This window comes from Myxocyprinus asiaticus, chromosome 16 (assembly GCF_019703515.2).
Source record: "Myxocyprinus asiaticus isolate MX2 ecotype Aquarium Trade chromosome 16, UBuf_Myxa_2, whole genome shotgun sequence".
Lineage (NCBI taxonomy): Eukaryota > Metazoa > Chordata > Actinopteri > Cypriniformes > Catostomidae > Myxocyprinus > Myxocyprinus asiaticus.
Window position 1 is genome coordinate 25,841,122 of NC_059359.1, and position 20,238 is coordinate 25,861,359.

Here is a 20,238-nt window from a genome sequence, read left to right on the forward strand (position 1 = left end):
TATATTCTATGCCCTAACCCTAACCCTACCCCTAAACCTAACCCTCACAGAAACCTTTCTGAATTTTTAAATTTTCAAAAAACCTAATTTAGTATGATTTATAAGCTGTTTTCCTCATGGGGACCGACTGATTGTGCCCACAACGTCAAAAATGTCAGGTTTTACTATCCTTGTGGGGACAATTGCTTCTCCACAAAGTAGGGAATACCTGGACACACACATACATGTTGGTGCGGCAATCCTTATGAGGACTCTCTATAGACATGATTTTTATACTGTACGAACTATAGATTCTATCCCCTAACCCTAAACCTAACCCTCACAAAAAACTTTCTGAATTTTGACATTTAAAAAAAAAAATACATTGTTTAAGTGTTTTTTTTAAGCGATTTGAATTATGGGGACACTATAAATGTCCTCATAAACCACATTTATAGCATAATACACTTGTAATTACCAGTTTCGAAAACCACCCAAACCTGCCCACACACACACACACACACACACACACACACAATTTATTTAATTGTTTTATTTCTTTTCAAAAGTTAGTGTACTTATTAACCAAGTCGATAAAAGTGTCAGCGAAGAGCCTGAGCTGAAATATGAGACAAGTGATTGTTTGAAGAAAACAAAGAAAAATCAAGGTAAATAGAACATATGATATTTTATTGGGTGTTATTTTCAATTAAGATGTAATTTTTCCAAATTATGCAAAAAGTGTGAAAATATTATTCAATTGTATTTAGGACAGCCTACGTAAAATCTTATAAAATTAGCTTTAGCAAGACAAATGTGTCAGCCTATATATATATATATATATATATATATATATATATATATATATATATATAATTTCCATCATCTTCATTTTCACCACGAAATTCTATTTAACACAGTACAGGATTTGAGATGACACTTTGATGGAAATTGTAATTTCACAAAAAAAAAAAAGATAAATGTTATAAATCTCGTGTGATTCATGTACATACACTGTTGAACATTGTTAGTAAACATTTCAAAATAAACTAGTGAGAGAGTGAAAATGTTTTAACGAGGTTTTCTAGAAGTCCACTGTGCTAAAAGTGCTAAAGGTTGAAGAAATACACATATTTAGTAGGCTACATATAGTCAACATTGATTTTGTAGCTTTTACTAAGTATGAAAGTGTGTCTATCAAACAACCTTTGAATATTTCTGCTTAACTCAAATCCTCTCTTTGGCTCATTACATGGCAAATGTATACGGATAACTGCTTTAATAAAATGACAGTAAAGTATTTCCTGCCCCTGCTCATGAGCCCCGTTCATATGCGCCATGTATTTCCGCTGGCCCCCCTTTTCGGCTGCCGCTCCATTCGACAACATGCCTGTAAGTGTGTGCAATCACAATCAACTCAATTTAAAAATTAATCACGCCTATTTTTGTTTTTAAATTAAATCGTATCGATTGCAAGAGGGGAGGTTTTGACTTCATGATCGTGCCGGCCACGATAGCGTAATTTCTATTATTTTGAGGTTAAAACTTTGTAGAACAGAGCGAGATACGTGCTATGTGAATAGCAACGACAAGATGGCCGCGTGCATAAGCGTTAGAAACGCATGGAGAGCACCTCTGCACGCGCTTAATGAAACACAATCACGATGTTATCTAGTTCAGAACTAGTAACAGTAGTGATTAAAGGTGCCTTACAGAGTATTTGTAGAAGTTTGCAGTTGGAATATTCGTCGTGTGTCCCTCATAGGACTGACTAAATGGGAAATGTGTTATAATATGAGCCAGTCTTTGAGTGGCAGTGTTGTCCTTTTTTTGTCAAGCAGCTGATCAGCTATAACATCAGGCCTATGCAAAGATCAAGCATACAGAGCTAACCAGTAAACACACGTCACTGCGTTTATACGAGTGTCAGTATTCTGTCATCTTTTTAACAATTCTGAAATGACACCAAGGATGCGTCCTAGATAGTCCTCCGAGACTTGCTGCTCTAGTTGGTCGAGGTGATTGACATATTCCTGTCTTCACTTTCAGCTCGCGAAGGACTTGTTGCACCCAACGCCAGAGGAGGAGAAGAGAAGACACAAGAAGAAGCGTCTCGTACAATGTCCCAACTCTTATTTTATGGACGTCAAATGCCCAGGTAGTCATATTTGCAGAGTACATGTTCAGTGTAAACAAGCAGAATTGTTAGTAGACATCATGTCATACTATGTGGCAAGTTCCAGGTCTGATATGACAGGAATAACGTCACTGAATTAAAGTGGTCTATTGAAAAGCTTGGTTGCCACTCGGACCATCCTGGACGGATGTCCGTCAAAGATAATACAGTGTGTGTCTGTGTACTTGAGCAGGATAAGAGTAGCAGGCACTGTGCATGGCATTAAAGGATGGATTTGTTAAAATACACGCTGTTTCAAAAGTATAGCCACAACACATAAACATGCTTGTTAACATGATTTTAGTGAGATAAAATCGCTTACTTTTCTGTGTAAAATTATATCCAATTTTACAACATTGTTGACATAATGCCTTAAACCCTAACATCCTAAAACGACAATAAACAACTTTACAACTCGAGAGATTCATGGGTTTTAACAGAAGAATTAATGTCAGTGTTTCACATTCCTGCCTATAATGCTTCCAAAATTTGGCCCCATTTACTTCCATTATAAGTGCTTCACTAACCTCGATTTTTGCCTTTTTTTTTTCTTTTTCTTTTTTTATAAAAAGGGGCACGAGTCAAAGTTATTTTTTTTGTGGTTATCAACATAATGCCACAATTGCTGTCGATTGAGCTCAACATTTATTGCAACTATTTAAGTAACTCCAGGGTGTGAATGCAAATTGTTATATAGATGAATGCTTGTTGAAGATGCTTATTTAAAATAGGAAGTGTGTCTAAAAAAATGCAACATTGGAAAACGGTGTAGGTTTCAGTGCTATTTGAGGTTAGGCTCATTGGGATTATGTATTCATGGCGACACTGGTAGTCTGTCAATTATTGTTTGAACTCTTAACTTTTTAATAAAAAATATACGTTTACTTCAACCAAAAGCTAAAGTTGTCCCTCCCACATTAAAATGTATCAAGTAAAATTAAAATGTAATGTACAAGTATGTGACTGTATATCAGTAATGTTTTCTGACTTTGCAGTGTAAGCATTGTTACAAAGTATTAAAACACATTGATATGGTATTACATACATGTTATAACCCAGGGTAAAAATGCAACAATTGGTTTTATACAATATGTAACAGAGTGTCCCTGCTTTGTCTGTATATCCATCAAGGGATCCTTTGCTTGAAAAAAGTTGAGTTATGATTACTATACTGTGACATACAGGATGTGTTACTCTAATTGGTACATATGCTCTGTGTCCAAGTAAAGAAAGTAGACTCATGTTGCTAAATATTTGTGCTCCAAATTATGAGTATTGTACATTTGAATATTTTTTCTGAAGAGCATCCTTTAACCCTTTCTCTCTTTGCAGGCTGTTATAAGATCACTACAGTGTTCAGTCACGCACAGACAGTGGTCTTGTGTGTAGGATGCTCTACAGTTCTGTGCCAGCCTACTGGAGGAAAGGCACGCCTCACAGAAGGTATCTTTCATACATATTTCTTGATAAATGTGATCCAGTGTACAAACAGAATCCCTCAGTGGGATTTTCTTCCCAGATGCAGTCAGAACAAGTCACATACTCACAAGTGTGCATTAAAATATGGACTTCAGAAGATGACTAACGGATTCATATTTTTGTGTGGGAGAAATATGGCTGGAAGTGCACTCATAGATCAAAGTTACACATACGTGCACTTGTAAATGTACCAGCACCATGGCAACATGCCCACACAGTCCGCCCTATTGTTTCCCACTTGATAATTCTCATTCTCTTCTTGAGCTGAAGCTTGCTGATTGGCAAAGCTCAAAAACCTACTGCCCTGCTGGCACAAAGCTCAGCAGAAAGCAGTAGTCGTCGCAGATTGTTCTTGTCACCTTTAACAGTATCTGCTGATGGCGATATTTATACAAATTAATATTTTCTATTTTTTAAAGAATTGTAGTCATTTATAAAAAAGGATTATGATAGAATGTGTGCAGGCATGTCATGCATCTATATTTTATGAGGGGGCATTAGTGGCAGTTATGGCTTACTTTGTGCCCCAAGTTAGATGGTACATGACCAAAGAGAAAAATTCTAATTATATAAGAGTTTTGTATGGAAATTATTATGATGCATTAGCTCAGTGCTACCATTTTTCTGTAGATCGACAGGACCAAGAATTAAATTATGACCCAAAATATACAGTTCAACAAAAGAGTTTCAAACAACATTTTGCAAATGAAACCGTTCGAGCAAATTACTTGCAAAAGGTGTGATTCATTTGTACTGATTTAGACATGTGAAAGGGTTATTTCTGATACATGTTGTTTTTTGTTTGTTTTTTTAATCTGCCAGGTTAAAAAATAGGGCACTTAGTATGAATGTGCATGATGTTTCAGGTCATATACGCTCCAAAAGAGCTAAAACAGGCCAAAATGGCTACAACAGAATCCTGTTTAAGGAATATTCCAGGTTTACTATAAGTTACGCTGAGATCGACAGCATTTGTAGCATAATGTTGATTACCACAAAAATTATTCTGACTCATACCACCTTTTAAAAAAGCAAAAATCAAGGTTACAGTGAGGCACCTAGAATGGAAGTGAATGGGGACAATTTTTTGGAGGGTTTAAAGGCAGACATGTGAAGCTTATAGTTTTATAAAAGCATATACATTAATTCTGTTAAAACTCATTTATTATTTGAGCTGTAAAGTTGTTTAAATAGTCATTTTTACAGTCATAAAGTTGTAAAATTGGCTTTAACTTTACACAGAAAAGTTTAGTAAGCGATTTGATCACAATAAAATCACGTTAACACAAATATTATTTGCGTCTTGTGGCTATACTTCTGAGTATATATATATATATATATATATATATATATATATATACATACCAAGAGTACTCTGCTTTAAATGATTTTTTAGACTGAATTCTAAAGCCTGAAGAAATTCTGAAGACTAAAAGCCTCGTTCTTTTTCTCTGTTGATAGGATGCTCGTTCAGGAGAAAGCAGCACTAGTCTCTCATTAATCAATATGCAATGACAAGGGAGACCATGGGAGGAGAGACAGGATTGGCCACTCCACAGGGTTTTCAGTGACTCAGCCAGTAATGAGGCCATGTTTCTGATCTATAATGTGGCGATGGAGGTGAAAGCTAAGCCGAGAAGAGTACAAGAAAACCTGAAAGGATTTCTATGTGCTGTCTGAACACAGAGCATTCTGGATTGAGGTTTATAACTGCCAGACCTGTCTCTCTCTCACACATTAAATAAAAGTTCATTTTTCAATTATGTCTGTGTTGTAGTGGTTTATCACTTGCCAGCCTACTTGCATTGTCACCAACACATAAATACTATATTCATAAGAGCTTTAGCTTCATTTGAAATGTTCTGCTTGACTATTGCATAACTTAAGATGTGAGAATAATATTTGTTACCTTGGCGATGATGTGGTGTTCCTTGTTCTGATGAACAGCTTTCAGATTGTACACATGATGTTTTACATAAACGTGTTAAAGATTAAATGTGTACACTTACCCTGTCTATCATATGTTGGTCAAATAGAGTAGCCCTGCCCTGAACTCACACCATTAGTTGAGCCAGTGTTGCTGTGTGAGTCTGGTAGGGATACTCAAACAGGGCAATGTTATGATAATCCCAGGGTATTTACACTTTTGGAGGGAATTAAATGATGTGTATTTAAACACTGAAGAGACAAAAACACCTTATATATATCAAGTTTAAAGTGGGGAAAAATCTACTCTTAAAGATCCTAAAGTAGTATTTTGCACTGGATAGATTAAGACATAAGAGTGAGGAACATATATACGTAATATTTGTAACTTTAAATACTAGTTAAAATGTAAGTACTAGTTGTGGCTCAGTAAAATGTAAGGGACAAAAGATGCAATAAGCAATGTGTACTATTGAGTACTCCAGAGCCACTGTCTTCTCCGCAGTGTTCTGTCTGTTGGTGGTGATGGTGTGATCCATGGAAAGAAATATTTTTTGTCCACTTCTGGAAGATTAGAAAAACACTTTATTAATCTAATAATAATAATAAAAAAAAAAACAGACAATAAATCTTGAAGCACAAATTAATCATAATACTCAATTGTTAAGACAAAACAATTGTATCAAATAAAAATAAGGGGCAGTTGTGCCCTGCCAAGACAAGAGATCAAACACACCTGTAATAGCAGAGGGCACGCACTGTGCAGGTACAGTCTGTATGCGAGACAGCATGGTATTGTGTGCTGTGGAAAATCCAAAATGGATTTAAGAGAAAATTGGATTGTTGAGAACAGCAGTGACAAAATTTCAAAGCTTCAGATCCTCATGGTTCTGTAGAACATGATGGCTCTATACTGAATCAAATGCTCTACCTGTTGAGCTAAATAAAGCATAAGAAGTTACAAATCTTGTGTGTGACTACCTATGAGAAGTATGGCAGTGGTGGCCAGTACAGCAAACACAGCAAATGTCAGCATAAACAAATGTCCAGAATTTGAATGAGCTCCAAGTTGACCTGAACACAAACCAACAACATTACAGTGTTTATAGAAACAAAAGTGAAAGTATAGGTCTGTGTCTCATCTGTTTATTAAATGCAACAAATGTAATACTGTATGGGCCTATACGTAGAATGTATTAGTTGTAAGATGCATGTCTGTCTGTCCTCAGACCTGACTCTTGGCTGCCCATCAGGCTGGTCACCATCACAAAATGTGTCTGTGGGGTGAGAACTGTGTACAGGATGATGTTTCCAGTATAAGGTGCCTGATTCAGGAAGTGTGAGGTTGAGTAGACTGAAATAAGGAGGAGGGTGGGATCTTCATCTGAATGGGTGGGCTCAGATATAATGATGTCTGCGGTCTCTGAGTGGACCTTATTAGAGAAGAATGGAGAAATATGGACACAAATAAACTACTATAACAAACATTCTACAGGCTCGGATAAAACACTGGTGCCCTAAATAGTAGAGATGACAACTTGCAATCACATTGTATTTGATAGCATATTCAAAACGGCTCATCCCATAATTTATTTATTTTTTTCCTTTTTCTGACAGTTCAGTCAACTGGCCCAAAACTCTCACACTGGCCACAGACCAACCTAGTTTTTGAGCCCTGCAATATCTACTAAATTATGCATGATAATTCCTCTCCTTCTCACCCTCAGTGTACTGAGCATGTCTCTGGTGCCAAACACAGGGATGTCAGCCACAGGCTGCTGGGAGGAAAGGTTGATCTGGGTGACAGGACAATGGAATGCTGGCACATACGGGAGCAAAACAGAAGACTGTAAAGAGAGAGGTGAGAAAGGGAGTGGAAGAAGAGTGTCTAGGGGAGATTGAGTCTTCAGAGAGACAGACAGATAGACAGAGAGTGGAAGAGTGGACATGTGATGGAGGATGGAGTCTGACTGGGGCAGTGCAGAGATCTTGCAACTGTACTGAGCTGAAACAGAAAAAAAGAAGGACAGGTTAAAAGTTAATCATAAAGGCTTGTCCCCCTTCAGTTCGAGTGTGTTATGGTATTGAAATCAAACCATACAAAAATTCATATCTAAAACTTCACACCAGTGTCTATATCGTAGAATGGTGATGCATTAAACATAGCCTGCAGTATTTTGAGCTGTTGGTAGGGGGCGCTGAAGTGTATGGAGCACTGCAGCTCTTTCTCAGGCTGTAGCTTTTTCTCTATGGTCTCCCACTGGTCCAGAGTACATAGAGCTATAATGAGGACAGAGAGTCAGTCACAATATATATATATATATATCTACCATCCATCCGTCTGTCTGTGCATTACTGCTGCTCAATGAATGAACAGTGAAGGTGTGTAAAAACTCACCAGTGTTTGCAGCAGAGTTGTTGAGATCTACTTTGATTGTGTATTCTGAAGCTTTAGGCCAGTTAGTGAGGAGCCTATCAGCAGGAAGAATGACTACAGGAGAGGATGCAGACTCCACCATGACCTGGACACCACAAAAACTTTTTTATTTATAACATATAAAATGTCCTGGAACTTATTTCAAGCAAAAGTTAGCCCTAAAATGAAAGTTCTGTGATTATTTACTCCCCTCATATTGGTCGAAACAAATATGACTTACCTTCGTTTTTTCAGTCTGATCTGTGAACTGCATCAAACTATTCATTCCAAAAAAAAAACTGACTTAAAAGAATGATTTGTTCACAAATTGGACTGATCCAGTTTTCAAGTTAACAATTCACTAGAGGGGAAGATAATCTGTGAATATGTGCCATATGGACTATTTCTATAGTGCTTTTTCTTTGTTGTTGTTGGTGTTTTTCACTATGGGAACAGAGCAGCATAGGCATTATTGTTGTATAGAAAAGACCTTCGTGAAGGTTCTTCAAAATTCTCTTTTTGTGTTCCATGAAACAAAATAACAGTATACAGGTTTGAAATTACATGAGGGAGTGTGAATAATGACAGAATTTTCCTTTGTGGGTGAACTTTTCATTTAACCCCACTGCCTCATATGCATGTATGTGGTACGTGAGGCACTGCTTACCTCTCGAAAGGTTTGCTGCCCCCATTCCATCCTATAGTATACCACTACTGTCCCAGAATTCTTTGCAAATGCCACTCCAGTCTCTGAGTTCATCTGAAGGATCTGACTTGATGACACATCCCATCTGCCTTGCTGACCTTAGAGAGGAAAAGCAAATAACCCTATTACTATTAGATTAAAGGGGTTTGTTAATGACAAATGTAGGCTAATAGTAATTTACCATGCTGGTCTGTAATCGGAGTGCTAAAGCAGATGACATCTCCAGGTCGCAGTGATCCATGGGGCTCTGAGATGGCAGGCAGCACTAGCAGAGGGGTGTAATCGCTCAGAGATGGGTTTATAGGGTCCCCCTGTACCCTCAAAACAGTCAGACCAGGGGACACAGTCTCCACCAGAAACAAGTGACTGTCTTTGTCAGCTATCACTTGCACCAGGTCATCTCTGAGACACAGAGAAAGACCCTGTTTACACCGGATATTAAGATACTGTACAATGCCAAAGAAAATCATCATACCCCTTTGAAATAGTCAAGTTAATGTTGTCTTAAAGCCTGAAATCAAAGCCCAATAAAAAAAAAAAATTTCCCAGCTTGTTGGAAAATTATTGACAAATTTTGCCTTACAACATTCAAGTAACGAAAAAAAGGCAACCGTTCCGAAAATGTATAAAAGATGAAAAACTATTCCTAGCTTCAAGCACCTAGATTGGGGAATATTTGCCCATTCTTCCTTGTAGAATTGTAAGAGTTGCGAGGTGAGCAGCGATGGACTGCTCTCTTCAAGTCCATCCACAGGTTTTCTATTGGATTTAGGTCAGGGCTCTGACTTGGTCACTCATGGACTTTGACCTTCCTATCCTTAAGCCGCCACTGCGTTGTTTTTTTGACGGTGTGTTTAGGGTCATTGTCGTGTTGAAATGTGAACCTGCCCATCTTCAGTTGTTGAGCAGAGGACCACAGATTTTCCTCAAGAATTTGGGTGTACATGGCTGTACATGGCAGCCAGTCCTCCCTGAAGAGTACACCCCCACAACATAATGTTGCCACCACCATGCTTCACAGTAGGTAATGTATGTTCTGGGTGGTGTGCTTTGTTTGGTTTTCTCACAATATAGCACTTGGAGTTCAGTCCAAAAAGTTAATTTTTTGTCTAATCTGACCATGGAGGATTTTGATGCCATGTGGAAAAAGGCTTTATTGTCAGATGATATTTTTTTTAAAATTTTTGGACTGAACTCCAAGCGCAATGCAGTATTTGGAGAAAACCAAACAAAGCACAGCACTGTGAAGCATGGTGGTGGCAACATTATGTTGTGGGAGTGTACTCTTCCGGGGGGACTGGGCAATTGGTTAGGATTGAAGGGAAAATGGACAAACAAAATTCTTGAGGAAAATCTGTGGCCCTCTGCTCGACAACTGAAGATGGGCAGGTGGATCACCTTTCAGCATGACAATGATCCTAAACACACTTAGAGATCCTCTGGTGCAAACAGTAATGTATTTGCTGACCACTTGTGATAGGTTGACCCAAGACATATCTTAATACCAGGTGTAAACAGGGCCAAAAAGAGAATGTGAGACCAAGAGGCAAGAAAATTCTAGATGAGTTCTTGGTGTAATTTGTCTATGTACTGTATGTGATTACCTGTTAGTGGTAACCTGAGTTTGTATATTATGAGAGTGGAACTGTTGTCCCAGGATGTCATAGTAGAAAGCCATGATACGAATACTCCAGCCCAGAGGGAAGGCAGGCAGAGCTCTCTCACCGTCACTCTTCAGGGATGTCACAGCCAAAACATGCACAAACCACACTGCCGACACCTAGGTCAGGAACAAGGTTAGTGATCAAAGTTATGGTAAGTGTTACCTAAATTAATTATCATGATAAACACTTACCTTCACATTGATTAGCAGTGTTTGGTTGATACCACAAATGTCCATGGCAAAAACCTCCAAAAGGGCAACTCCTACATAAGGCCCTGTCTTCAGTACTCCCTGATCATCAACAGTAACAAGGCCTGCCCCTGACACACACTGGCTAAGGGCATAACGGACTGGACAGATTAAGTCTCTGAAACACACACATGTAAGAACAAGTTAACATTACATTTATAAATATGTATAACGCAACCAATACGGGACACGACATTCCAGCTCTAAATAAGGGACATTCGTTTTCAGCGGGTCTTCTGCGCGTGACGCTGCGCAACAGTTAAAGAGGTTCACCTAGAGCTTCTTACAGAGGAAAATTATAGAAAAACAGTGTAGATGGATGCAAAAACACTTTCTAAGCCCCTAATAAGCTTAAAAGAAAACCACTTTAATACAATGACCAGGAAGAACCCAATTTCTATCAATCTTCACTTTAATAAACACTACTTTTTGCCAAAAGAACGAAGCCACAATCAATGGAGAAAGAAAAATATTTTTCTGTCAAGCGTTTTCTTCTCCATAATTAAGCTTAAGCCTTTTCCGTTTGTAAACTCAGTGAACTGGCTTTCACTTTCCTTTTAAAATTGGGGTTATATCACTAAAAAACTGGAATAGCTTTCAGTATATATCACTAAAAAAAATGTATCTGGCCTTCCAGGGCCACTCTCTTAGCAAGTACTGTTTTAAGCAAACATGCAGTATAATGGATTTTTATGGGAGAAAAATGCTTAAAATGAAATAGTGTATTTCTCCTTGGATTACAGTGTTGTTGTTTTGGCAGTAAATTGTGTTTATCAAGGGAAAAATGTAAGAAAATCAAGTGTTTAAACTGAACCTGTACGTACTGTACTTTTGTTTTAAAAGTGCTGCAGTTTTTCTCACCTTGATTGAGTCTCTCTTCCATAATGAGCACTGACATATGCAATGCAATAATGCAATGTCATGAATAGGTGCATTTACTGGTGTTTTTGAGATCACAATCATGCAAAAGTTTTTGTTTCAGGTCTATTTCTCTAGGTTTGTGAAACATTCTCAGCAGTTTGGGTGTGAGACCCTAAAATACAGGACAAACGGCATCCTGTATGAATTTCATACGGAACGCAATTTTGCTCCCTAAATACGGGACCATTCCGGAATTTACAGGACCATTCCGGAATATAGGGGATCGTTGGCAACCCCTAGCAACCAATCACGATTTTCAGGCTATTCAGTCATAGTCACCATGAGTTCTGCATTGATTACACTGACTGGTTCTGTCCAGCTATAATCTAGTATGTGTTCTTGTTCCAACTGGCAAATGGCCTTTTAAATGTTCTATAAGTCGCTTTGGAAAAAAGTGTCTGCCAAATGTGTAAATGTATCCACGAAAAAGATTTCAGACTTAAAACTTTGAAGGGTAATAGCTGGTGATGCTGTTAATAACTAAAAATACAAACTCACTTATTGCTCTGTAGGGGGTACTGAGAGTGAGGGGACATGAGGATGAATCCGGGACTCCCTGTGGCTAACTGCGTCTCTTCAAACACCTGAGAAGAGAGAGAGAGAATAATAGATGAAATAAAATAAAAGTGAAATCAGAGTGATAGAGAGGAGGCTTACTATTTCCTTAAATGTCTTATGCCTAAAATGTCAGTGGCAGTTCTTTGTGGAGGATGTATTTACCAGTATCTGTATCTCATCAGTGAGATGATGAGAGAGTGTCGTGTTGCTGCTGTGTATCTGTTCAAGCTGCACACACACTTTAAGGCTGGTCTTACCTGGAGCTTCAGCCCTTACCAGCACAGAGAAACGATGAAAGGGAGACACGCCAACACCCACCTGAAACAGACACGTGAATCATACTTAAAAATGAACACATAGTAGCACTCCGTTTTAAGCTGTGTGTGTGAGTATGGATCCAAAACTCTATCAAAAAGTCTCTGTGGCACTATAAAAATTCCTGTGTTTGTTTTGAATGACCCACTTAGACCTGCCCCAACAACGTTACTCAATCAATAGCGTGAGTTGGGGGTGGGACTATCTCTTGGTTTGACTAACGGCAGGCGGGGGAGTATTTACAAAGCTATTTTGAAAACAATGTTTAATTTTCAATTCCAGAAATTACATATTTCAGCTTTACCTAAAAAAGGCGGGACTTCCATTCCTACAGCCACTATATTGAATGTTACAATTTTTCCCAATCATTTTTATACAAGTGGTCTTTCTTCTCCTCCTTACACTGTCTCTGATGGATCTCACCTCTGTGTGCCTTGGCTTGATCTCCAGCACACCCACTTTACTCAGACTCCAGTGGAAACTGAGGCCAGACTCAACACTGCCCAGAGCCAGAGGATTCTGACTGCTGTCACTGCCCATCACATAAACGGGCATCTAGAATGAAAGATGTATCCGTACCCTTCCGGTTAACAGGGCAGAGATATAACTGCATAAAGAATTAATGAGCATAAAAGAGACAAACCTCTGTTCCTAGAGACAGAGTGTCTAAAGGAGCCTGTATCCGCACTGCTATCAGGTCAAACACCTCCACCTCTACTTCATCCTAAGCATGGGAAATATGGGATACATCTGTAATATAATCACCACAACACTTGTGTCCTAACCAGGCACAATGCATCAAGTTTCCAGCAAACAAGCAATCTGTCCTCAGTGAATGTGAAATTGCTGCATAATATGGTAGAATCACAGCCACTCAGAACACATTTAGTGTTTAATTTTCAGTTATGAGAAGCATGATTTTGGAACAAGTGGGAAGGGCTATCCAGTGTGACACAGCAGAAACAGAAACTAAGTAATCGACAGAATGTGCTCTCGCTCATCACTTGTCATAGTTAGGTTGGTTACGACAAAAAAGGCCTCCTGGCTCTACATCAAGTTGCTGATGAAGAAGCTAAACAATGGTTTGTCAAAACACAGATTTACATGAAATAGCTTTTGTTGCATGTTGCTTTATCGCATTGCACCTAATTAGATGTAAATGTGGTTATAACCAAAGGCAAATGGTGCCTCAATTTGTGTGTGCTACCTGTGCAAAAGTAAGCTGTGCTCCTGTATCTTGTGTTACAGTTTGCAGAGCTCCTCTGAGTTTGATCACACCCACTGACACACCTCTGACCAATCCTGTCTCTGACACCACAGCGATAGAACTGTCACTCACAGAGAAACCAACACTGGACTGAGGGTGAGGCCCTCCCTCCCATTTCACCTGAACACCAAAACATACAACAAATAAAATGAAAGCCACACTGTTTTCTTAATTATTTCAAATATGTGTTTAAAAAAATGTTATGCTCAAAAATGTGTGTATAAGGAAATCTAGCCTACTTATGGTTTGTTTTGTCATACTGTTGCATACCTGTCGCACACTTCCAACTGCCAGAGTGAGTTTACGGGGCCGCAGATTTAATGGTGGGTAAACTTGCATATTCTTGTGGGAGGAGCTTATAACACGGCCATGACCATCCACCGCTGAGACGTGAAGACTGACCACGCCGACTTCAAGACCTGTCACATGGAAGCCCAAAGAGTACCTGTCCTCTAGCCCCGCCTCCCTATAAACATACACAATAAGCCATAAAGCTACATTAAAACTGTAAATATTCACTTTAGGAAACATACATTGTACACATACATAGAGTGGACCCAAAAGGCACTTAAGCCACACTTAAAAATCTATGAATGTCTTTGCATTATATAAGAAAATATCAAAGCAAGTGGCATTTATTTAAAGAAAAATATTGCCCAAATATACTTTTCAAGCTAAATAGTTCACATAAAATAAATTTGTTAGGTTTTAAATGATAAAACAATAGATCTGACTGAGTACATCCGCAAAAAAAAAAAAAAAAAAAAAAAATCACCATGACACCAGCTGGTTAAAAGTCACGTAAGAAAAGCAGTTAGTTGTGAGAAAAGCTCTAGCATCATTTGTTTGCAGATGCCACTTGCTATCCATTCTTGATATCAAAAATGGAATTTGAACTAGTAAAAACTGTAATTCTTTATATCCGTCATTGCATTTTCACTAGTAGAATTTCACAATGAACCCTCATTCACTCCCATTCAAAAGCAATTACAGATATCAAAAATGTACTTCTTACAAGTTGGAATTCCAATTTCACATATTTTTATATCAATAATTACATTGTTACTAGTGCAAATATCCATTCCTGATATCAACAATTGAATTACAACTGGTTAAAATGCTAATTTTTGATATCTGTAAATGTATTTCAACATGTTAGATTCTGTATTTCAGACATCTGGAAACTGATTTTGGATATCAATAAATTGGAAAGTAATTAAAACTATCTAAAATGGGTTTCCTACTAGTTGCAATTCAATTGTTGATATAAGGAATGCATATTTATACTAGTAACAATTTAATTATTGATTCTAATTTTTACTAGTAAGAAGTGCATTGCTGATATCTGAAATTGCAATCAGATAATTTAAATTCTACTAGTGCAAATGTAATTACTGATATCAAGAATTGGGATTTTCACTAGTAGAAATTGAATTGTTGATATCAACAATTCATATCCTGCGAGTGATTAAAAGTTAATTTGGCTTGCCATACACCGTATGACTGAATTTACAATATATGTAAAATAAGGCTGGTAGAAAACACATGTTGTGGACTCACTCGACAGAAATGATGGATGAAGAAGGGATAAGCGTGAGATTCATTAGCGACAGGAAGTGATGGAGAAATGGCTGATTGTTCGAGTCCAGAATGCGCACTCGCGCTGAAGCAGTGTGACTGACCTCAACCTGAAATGTATGCAAACACACAAACTATAGAAAGGACATCAACATAGGAGACAAAGATGGGAGGAACAAATAAGTGAAAGAGAGGTGACTGAAGACATAAATATTTTGCTCTACACTTGAGTGCATTAATGTTGAGATAATGAAAAATATTACAGCGTACAATATCCAAGAAGTCAATCTGGAAATCTGTGATGTCAGAAATTAGGAAGGATGCTTCAGCAGAATCAGACAGACAGAGGTCACGAGCCAAGAGAGTGGAAGAACCAGGCTGAAGTGGGGACACCTGGGAGAGAAAGATTCTAACCAAACCAGTTTCATTTGTACTGCAAAATATTTTAAAGTGACAGATCACCCAAAAATGAAAAGTTCATTAACTCACCCTTGTGTTGTTCCAAACCCTTACACTTTCATTGCATCTTTTTTCCATACAATGAAAGTGAATGGTGACTGAGGCTAACATTCTGCCTAACATATTCATTTGTGTCCCACGGACAGAAAGAAACACAGTTTTGGACTCAATGTGAGGGTGAGTAAATGATAACAGAATTAAAATTTTGGGGTGAACTATCCCTTTAACATATACTAATTCTGTACTCTCACTTGTATTGTAACATATTTGACCCTGTACTAGGACTACACTTCCACCTGTACTATATTGGTGTTCTCCATATGGGTGATGTTGGCCAACTCCTTGTTATGTAGATAGACCTGAAAGTGACCTGAGCCATGGATCAAGGACAGATTTTCCTACAGAGAGGAATGGATGGACTAATGAATCATTAAAAAAAACAAAAAAAAAAAAACAATTACTAGTCCAGTTGAAATATATTAGAGAGTATGAATGGATGAGTTTACTCACTGTGACTTTTGGATGGTTGAACAGAGTGACAGAGTGTCTGTCCCACTGCACGTTGTCAACCAACTGCAAATTCACACACTGAGACACTGGAGTTGTCTTATAGACAGCACATAGTTCATATGTTACATAAGTAATACAGACATACAAACATAAATATACATAAGCATAGTGGGGTCCAAAAGTATGAGGCCACTAGTGAAAATAATTATATTTTGCATTTTTCTAATTTAATACATATTTTTGTTTTTATAACAAATGATATTTTCACCCAAATCTGATTGAAAAGTTGCACTGAATCCTTTACATGAATTTCAGAATTTCTTAGTATTTGGTACACCCTCCTTTTGCTTTAATGACAGAATTTACTAGAGCTGGCATGATATCCACAAGTTTGTGCAAAAACATTGTGTGTGCTTCAATGGAAGCAAGGACATTTTTTGTATAAAAAAGTTAACAAGGTCAATTTCACAAATTTGCTTATGTGATTAGTAACCTAGAAATAGTGCAGAATCATGCATATTTTGATGTTTCTTTGTTTTAAATGTTTCAAAATCCTAAAAATTTCCATATATTTCCAAGTTTAAATCTATAAATCCCAGATTTGTATTTTCAAAACGTGCATCTGCACATACCTCTGGACAGCTGAGAGTGACATTGACAGTCACGGTTCCTGTCTGTCCATGGGCTTGAAGCACCTGCCATGCTTTAATAAGAACATGCCAACCAATCAGTGATCAGGATCAAGCAGTCAAATTCTAATAAGATTTACATAAAATTGTGAGAACTATGAAACTGCAGCTGTACCAAAATTAGAACAGACAGTGGTAAACAAACCCTAAACAAACCGTGTAGTTTGTAGCCTGTCTGATTTGGTTTGTCAGCCACATTCATTGTGGATTGGAGGGACACTGAGAGGAGAACAGGGTCAGAGGATGTCCACCTCACTGAGCAGGAGGTGAAATTATCAAACTGCACCCCCTTCTGGTCGAACACAGACAACTGCAACGTAGCATCCCTACTGCTGGACACAGACAACTTAGAGAGAGAGAGAGAGAGAGAGAGAGAGAGAGAGAGAGAGAGAGAGAGAGAGAGAGAGAGAGAGAGAGAGAGAGGGGGGGGGGGGGGGAATAACATTAAATAATATGGTAATGTCATTTTTAATTATATCAGAGTAATACTAGAAGAATTACTAGAATTACTTTAGAAAATTTCTAAAATATAATAATAAATTCTAGGAGAAACTCTGAGAGAGATAAAGAGTGACCTTGTTAAATAAATAATGATCAAATCACACTTTACCTGTCTACCTGTAGAAGACACCAGAAAACTTTTTTCAATTATAGCAGTAAAGCAGTAAACTATTGATTGAGTGCTCTATAATCATGTAAATGAAACTGTGAACATAGTTAATGCATGAATGACTCTTTGAAAAAAAAAAAGGTGGCAGGATTATCAGTCATACTTACACTGGCTGCCAAAAGTTTGGAATAATGTACAGACTTTGCTCTTATGGAAAGAAATTGGTACTTTTATTCACCAAAGTGGCATTCAACTGATCACAATGTATAGTCAGGACATTAATAACGTGAACAATTAGAACTTCTTAAACTACTTCAAAGAGTTCTTATCAAAGAAATCATCCACGTGCAACACTGACAGCTTTGCAGATCCTTGGCATTCTAGCTGTAAGTTTGTCCAGATACTCAGGTGACATTTCACCCCACGCTTCCTGTAGCACTTGCCATAGATGTGGCTGTCTTGTCGGGCACTTCTCATGCACCTTACAGTCTAGCTGATTCCACAAAAGCTCAATGGGGTTAAGATCCATAACACTCTTTTCCAATTATCTGTTGTCCAATGTCTGTGTTTCTTTGCCCACTGTAACCTTTTCTTTTTGTTTTTCTGTTTCAAAATGGCTTTTTATTTGCAATTCTTCCCATAAGGCCTGCACCCCTGAGTCTTCTCTTTATGGTTGTACATGAAACTGGTGTTGAGCGGGTAGAATTCAATGAAGCTGTCAGCTGAAGACATGTGAGGCATCTATTTCTCAAACTAGAGACTCTGATGTACTTATTCTCTTGTTTAGTTGTACATCTGGGCCTTCCACATCTCTTTCTGTCCTTGTTAGAGCCAGTTGTCCTTTGTCTTTGAAGACTGTAGTGTACATCTTTGTATGAAATCTTCAGTTTTTTTGGCAATTTCAAGCATTGTATAGCCTTCATTCCTCAAAACAATGAATGACTGATGAGTTTCTAGAGAAAGTTGTTTCTTTTTTCAATTTTTGACCTAATATTGACCGTAAGACATGCCAGTCAATTGCATACTGTGGCAACTAAAAAACAAACACAAAGACAATGTTAAGCTTCATTTAACAAACCAAATAGCTTTAAGCTGTGTTTGATATAATGGTAGGTGATTTTCTAGTACCAAATTAGCAATTTAGCATGATCATGGATAAGGTGTTGGAGTGATGGCTGCTGGAAATGGGGCCTGTCTAGATCTGATCAAAAATTACTTTTTTCAAATAGTGATGGTGCTGTTTTTTTACATCAGTAATGTCCTGATTGTACTTTGTAATCAGCTGAATGCCACTTTGGTGAATTAAAGTACCAATTTCCTTCCGAAACAGCAAAATCTGGACATTATTCCAAACTTCTGGCCACCAGTGTAGATGAAAGGGGGCAGGAATGAATGTGCATCTGTAATATTTTTTCTTTGCCATCAGTTAGTTTTAAAACAGCATAAAGGGTCACACTTTCAGGGCCATTTCTAAGCATATGGGGGCCCTTTGCAAAATCCTACTAGGAGCCCATGCCAATCCAGGCCCACCCATGAATTGCAGTCACATTCTCCCTTCCATCTTGGGCCACAAGGGGGCCCCCTATAACTATAACAGTTTAACTATAAAGTATATAAAAAATAAAATAAAATAAAAAAAACGACCTTGCTTTGCAGAGCCCCCTGGTGGGTCAGGGGCCCAAAGTGGCCGCTTATACCGCTTATAGCTAGAAACAGCCCTGCATGTATTGTGTATAACATGGACACTGTAATAAAGTACAGAGTGTTACCGCTTAAACATATCATGACCATCTTGGTGAGCACACACACACAAACATCATGGTTTGTGGAAATGTCTGTAAATAATTGAGCATGCAATCACTGGCATTACGGCTTCTTGTAATTAATTCTTCCACCTGTATGTGTGTGTGTGCATGTGTGTGTGTATGTGCATGTTTGCTTTTGTGTTCCACAGGAAAATGATAGTTGTGCAGGTTTGGAACAACATAAGGGTGAGTACATGATGACAAATGTTTTAATTTTTGTATGAACTATCCCTTTAAGTATATTAGAGACAATATATTGATTAATAGTGTTTCGACATTTATCAAAGACTTGGTTACTGTGTCAGCAGAGGAAAAGTCCTTGCACAACCCTAACACACACACACACACACACACACACTGCTGAGGCCCTATGCATGCAGTTACTATGGAAACTGCCATAACACTTCACCCTGCATATCACACATAATTGCATGGCAAATGAGAGCAGTGGAAACAGGGAAAGAGAGATGCAGGTCTGCTGTGGGTGTGGGGGTGAAACAGAAAGAAAGAGAGACACCTGGAGGGTGTGAAAATGAAAATTTAAAAAAAAAGAGAGGTCTAGGCAGGTGCATGAAAGAGAGGAAAATGAGTGAATCATAAGAGAGTTTGTGTGAGGATATAAAAGCAGGAGGGGGCAAAAAGAGAGAGTTTGAGAGAGAGTATGGAGTGATCATTACTCACCGGTCCACAGGGGTACTGAGGCTGAGTACAAGAGAAGTGGTGGGAGAACAGAGGGACGGATGAAGGAGAGGAGGAGAGAAGAGAAAGAGAGAGACTAGCAGGTACGCCACATGCCACCTGAACTCTGCTCTCCTCGACTGCGGGCATCTCGTTTAATGAGCCTGGAGTATTTCCACACCTAAAGACCAACCACTACACAAACACACATATGCCAAAACATACTACATTTTACTACATTTTTCTTTTCATTA

The 20,238-nt window shown here is 38.1% G+C and overlaps 2 protein-coding genes across 2 annotated transcripts in view; one reads left to right on the top strand and one right to left on the bottom strand.

Moving 5' to 3' along the window:
- The first annotated feature begins 1,302 nt into the window (after positions 1-1,302).
- Positions 1,303-5,397, top strand: LOC127453558 (40S ribosomal protein S27-like). Its single transcript, XM_051719994.1, has 4 exons — positions 1,303-1,371; positions 2,029-2,137; positions 3,488-3,598; positions 5,096-5,397. The coding sequence occupies exons 1-4, from the start codon at positions 1,318-1,320 to the stop codon at positions 5,122-5,124; spliced, it is 303 nt and encodes a 100-aa protein (XP_051575954.1). The 5' UTR covers positions 1,303-1,317; the 3' UTR covers positions 5,125-5,397.
- A 632-nt stretch (positions 5,398-6,029) lies between these two features.
- Positions 6,030-20,238, bottom strand: part of LOC127454569 (nuclear pore membrane glycoprotein 210-like) — a 39,536-nt gene continuing 25,327 nt past the window's right edge. Inside the window, exons 17-41 of the mRNA XM_051721857.1 lie at positions 19,988-20,179; positions 17,048-17,237; positions 16,835-16,905; positions 16,471-16,476; positions 16,203-16,298; positions 15,989-16,090; positions 15,504-15,626; positions 15,216-15,343; positions 13,926-14,121; positions 13,596-13,775; positions 13,032-13,112; positions 12,812-12,943; positions 12,236-12,391; positions 12,014-12,099; positions 10,538-10,712; positions 10,287-10,462; positions 8,864-9,084; positions 8,644-8,780; positions 7,959-8,082; positions 7,688-7,840; positions 7,282-7,565; positions 6,792-6,993; positions 6,542-6,634; positions 6,297-6,362; positions 6,030-6,124 (exon numbers count right to left, since the gene is read on the bottom strand). Of these exons, the coding sequence (XP_051577817.1) occupies positions 6,030-6,124; positions 6,297-6,362; positions 6,542-6,634; positions 6,792-6,993; positions 7,282-7,565; positions 7,688-7,840; positions 7,959-8,082; positions 8,644-8,780; positions 8,864-9,084; positions 10,287-10,462; positions 10,538-10,712; positions 12,014-12,099; positions 12,236-12,391; positions 12,812-12,943; positions 13,032-13,112; positions 13,596-13,775; positions 13,926-14,121; positions 15,216-15,343; positions 15,504-15,626; positions 15,989-16,090; positions 16,203-16,298; positions 16,471-16,476; positions 16,835-16,905; positions 17,048-17,237; positions 19,988-20,179 (3,465 nt within the window). The remainder of the gene's footprint in view (positions 6,125-6,296; positions 6,363-6,541; positions 6,635-6,791; positions 6,994-7,281; positions 7,566-7,687; positions 7,841-7,958; positions 8,083-8,643; positions 8,781-8,863; positions 9,085-10,286; positions 10,463-10,537; positions 10,713-12,013; positions 12,100-12,235; positions 12,392-12,811; positions 12,944-13,031; positions 13,113-13,595; positions 13,776-13,925; positions 14,122-15,215; positions 15,344-15,503; positions 15,627-15,988; positions 16,091-16,202; positions 16,299-16,470; positions 16,477-16,834; positions 16,906-17,047; positions 17,238-19,987; positions 20,180-20,238) is intronic.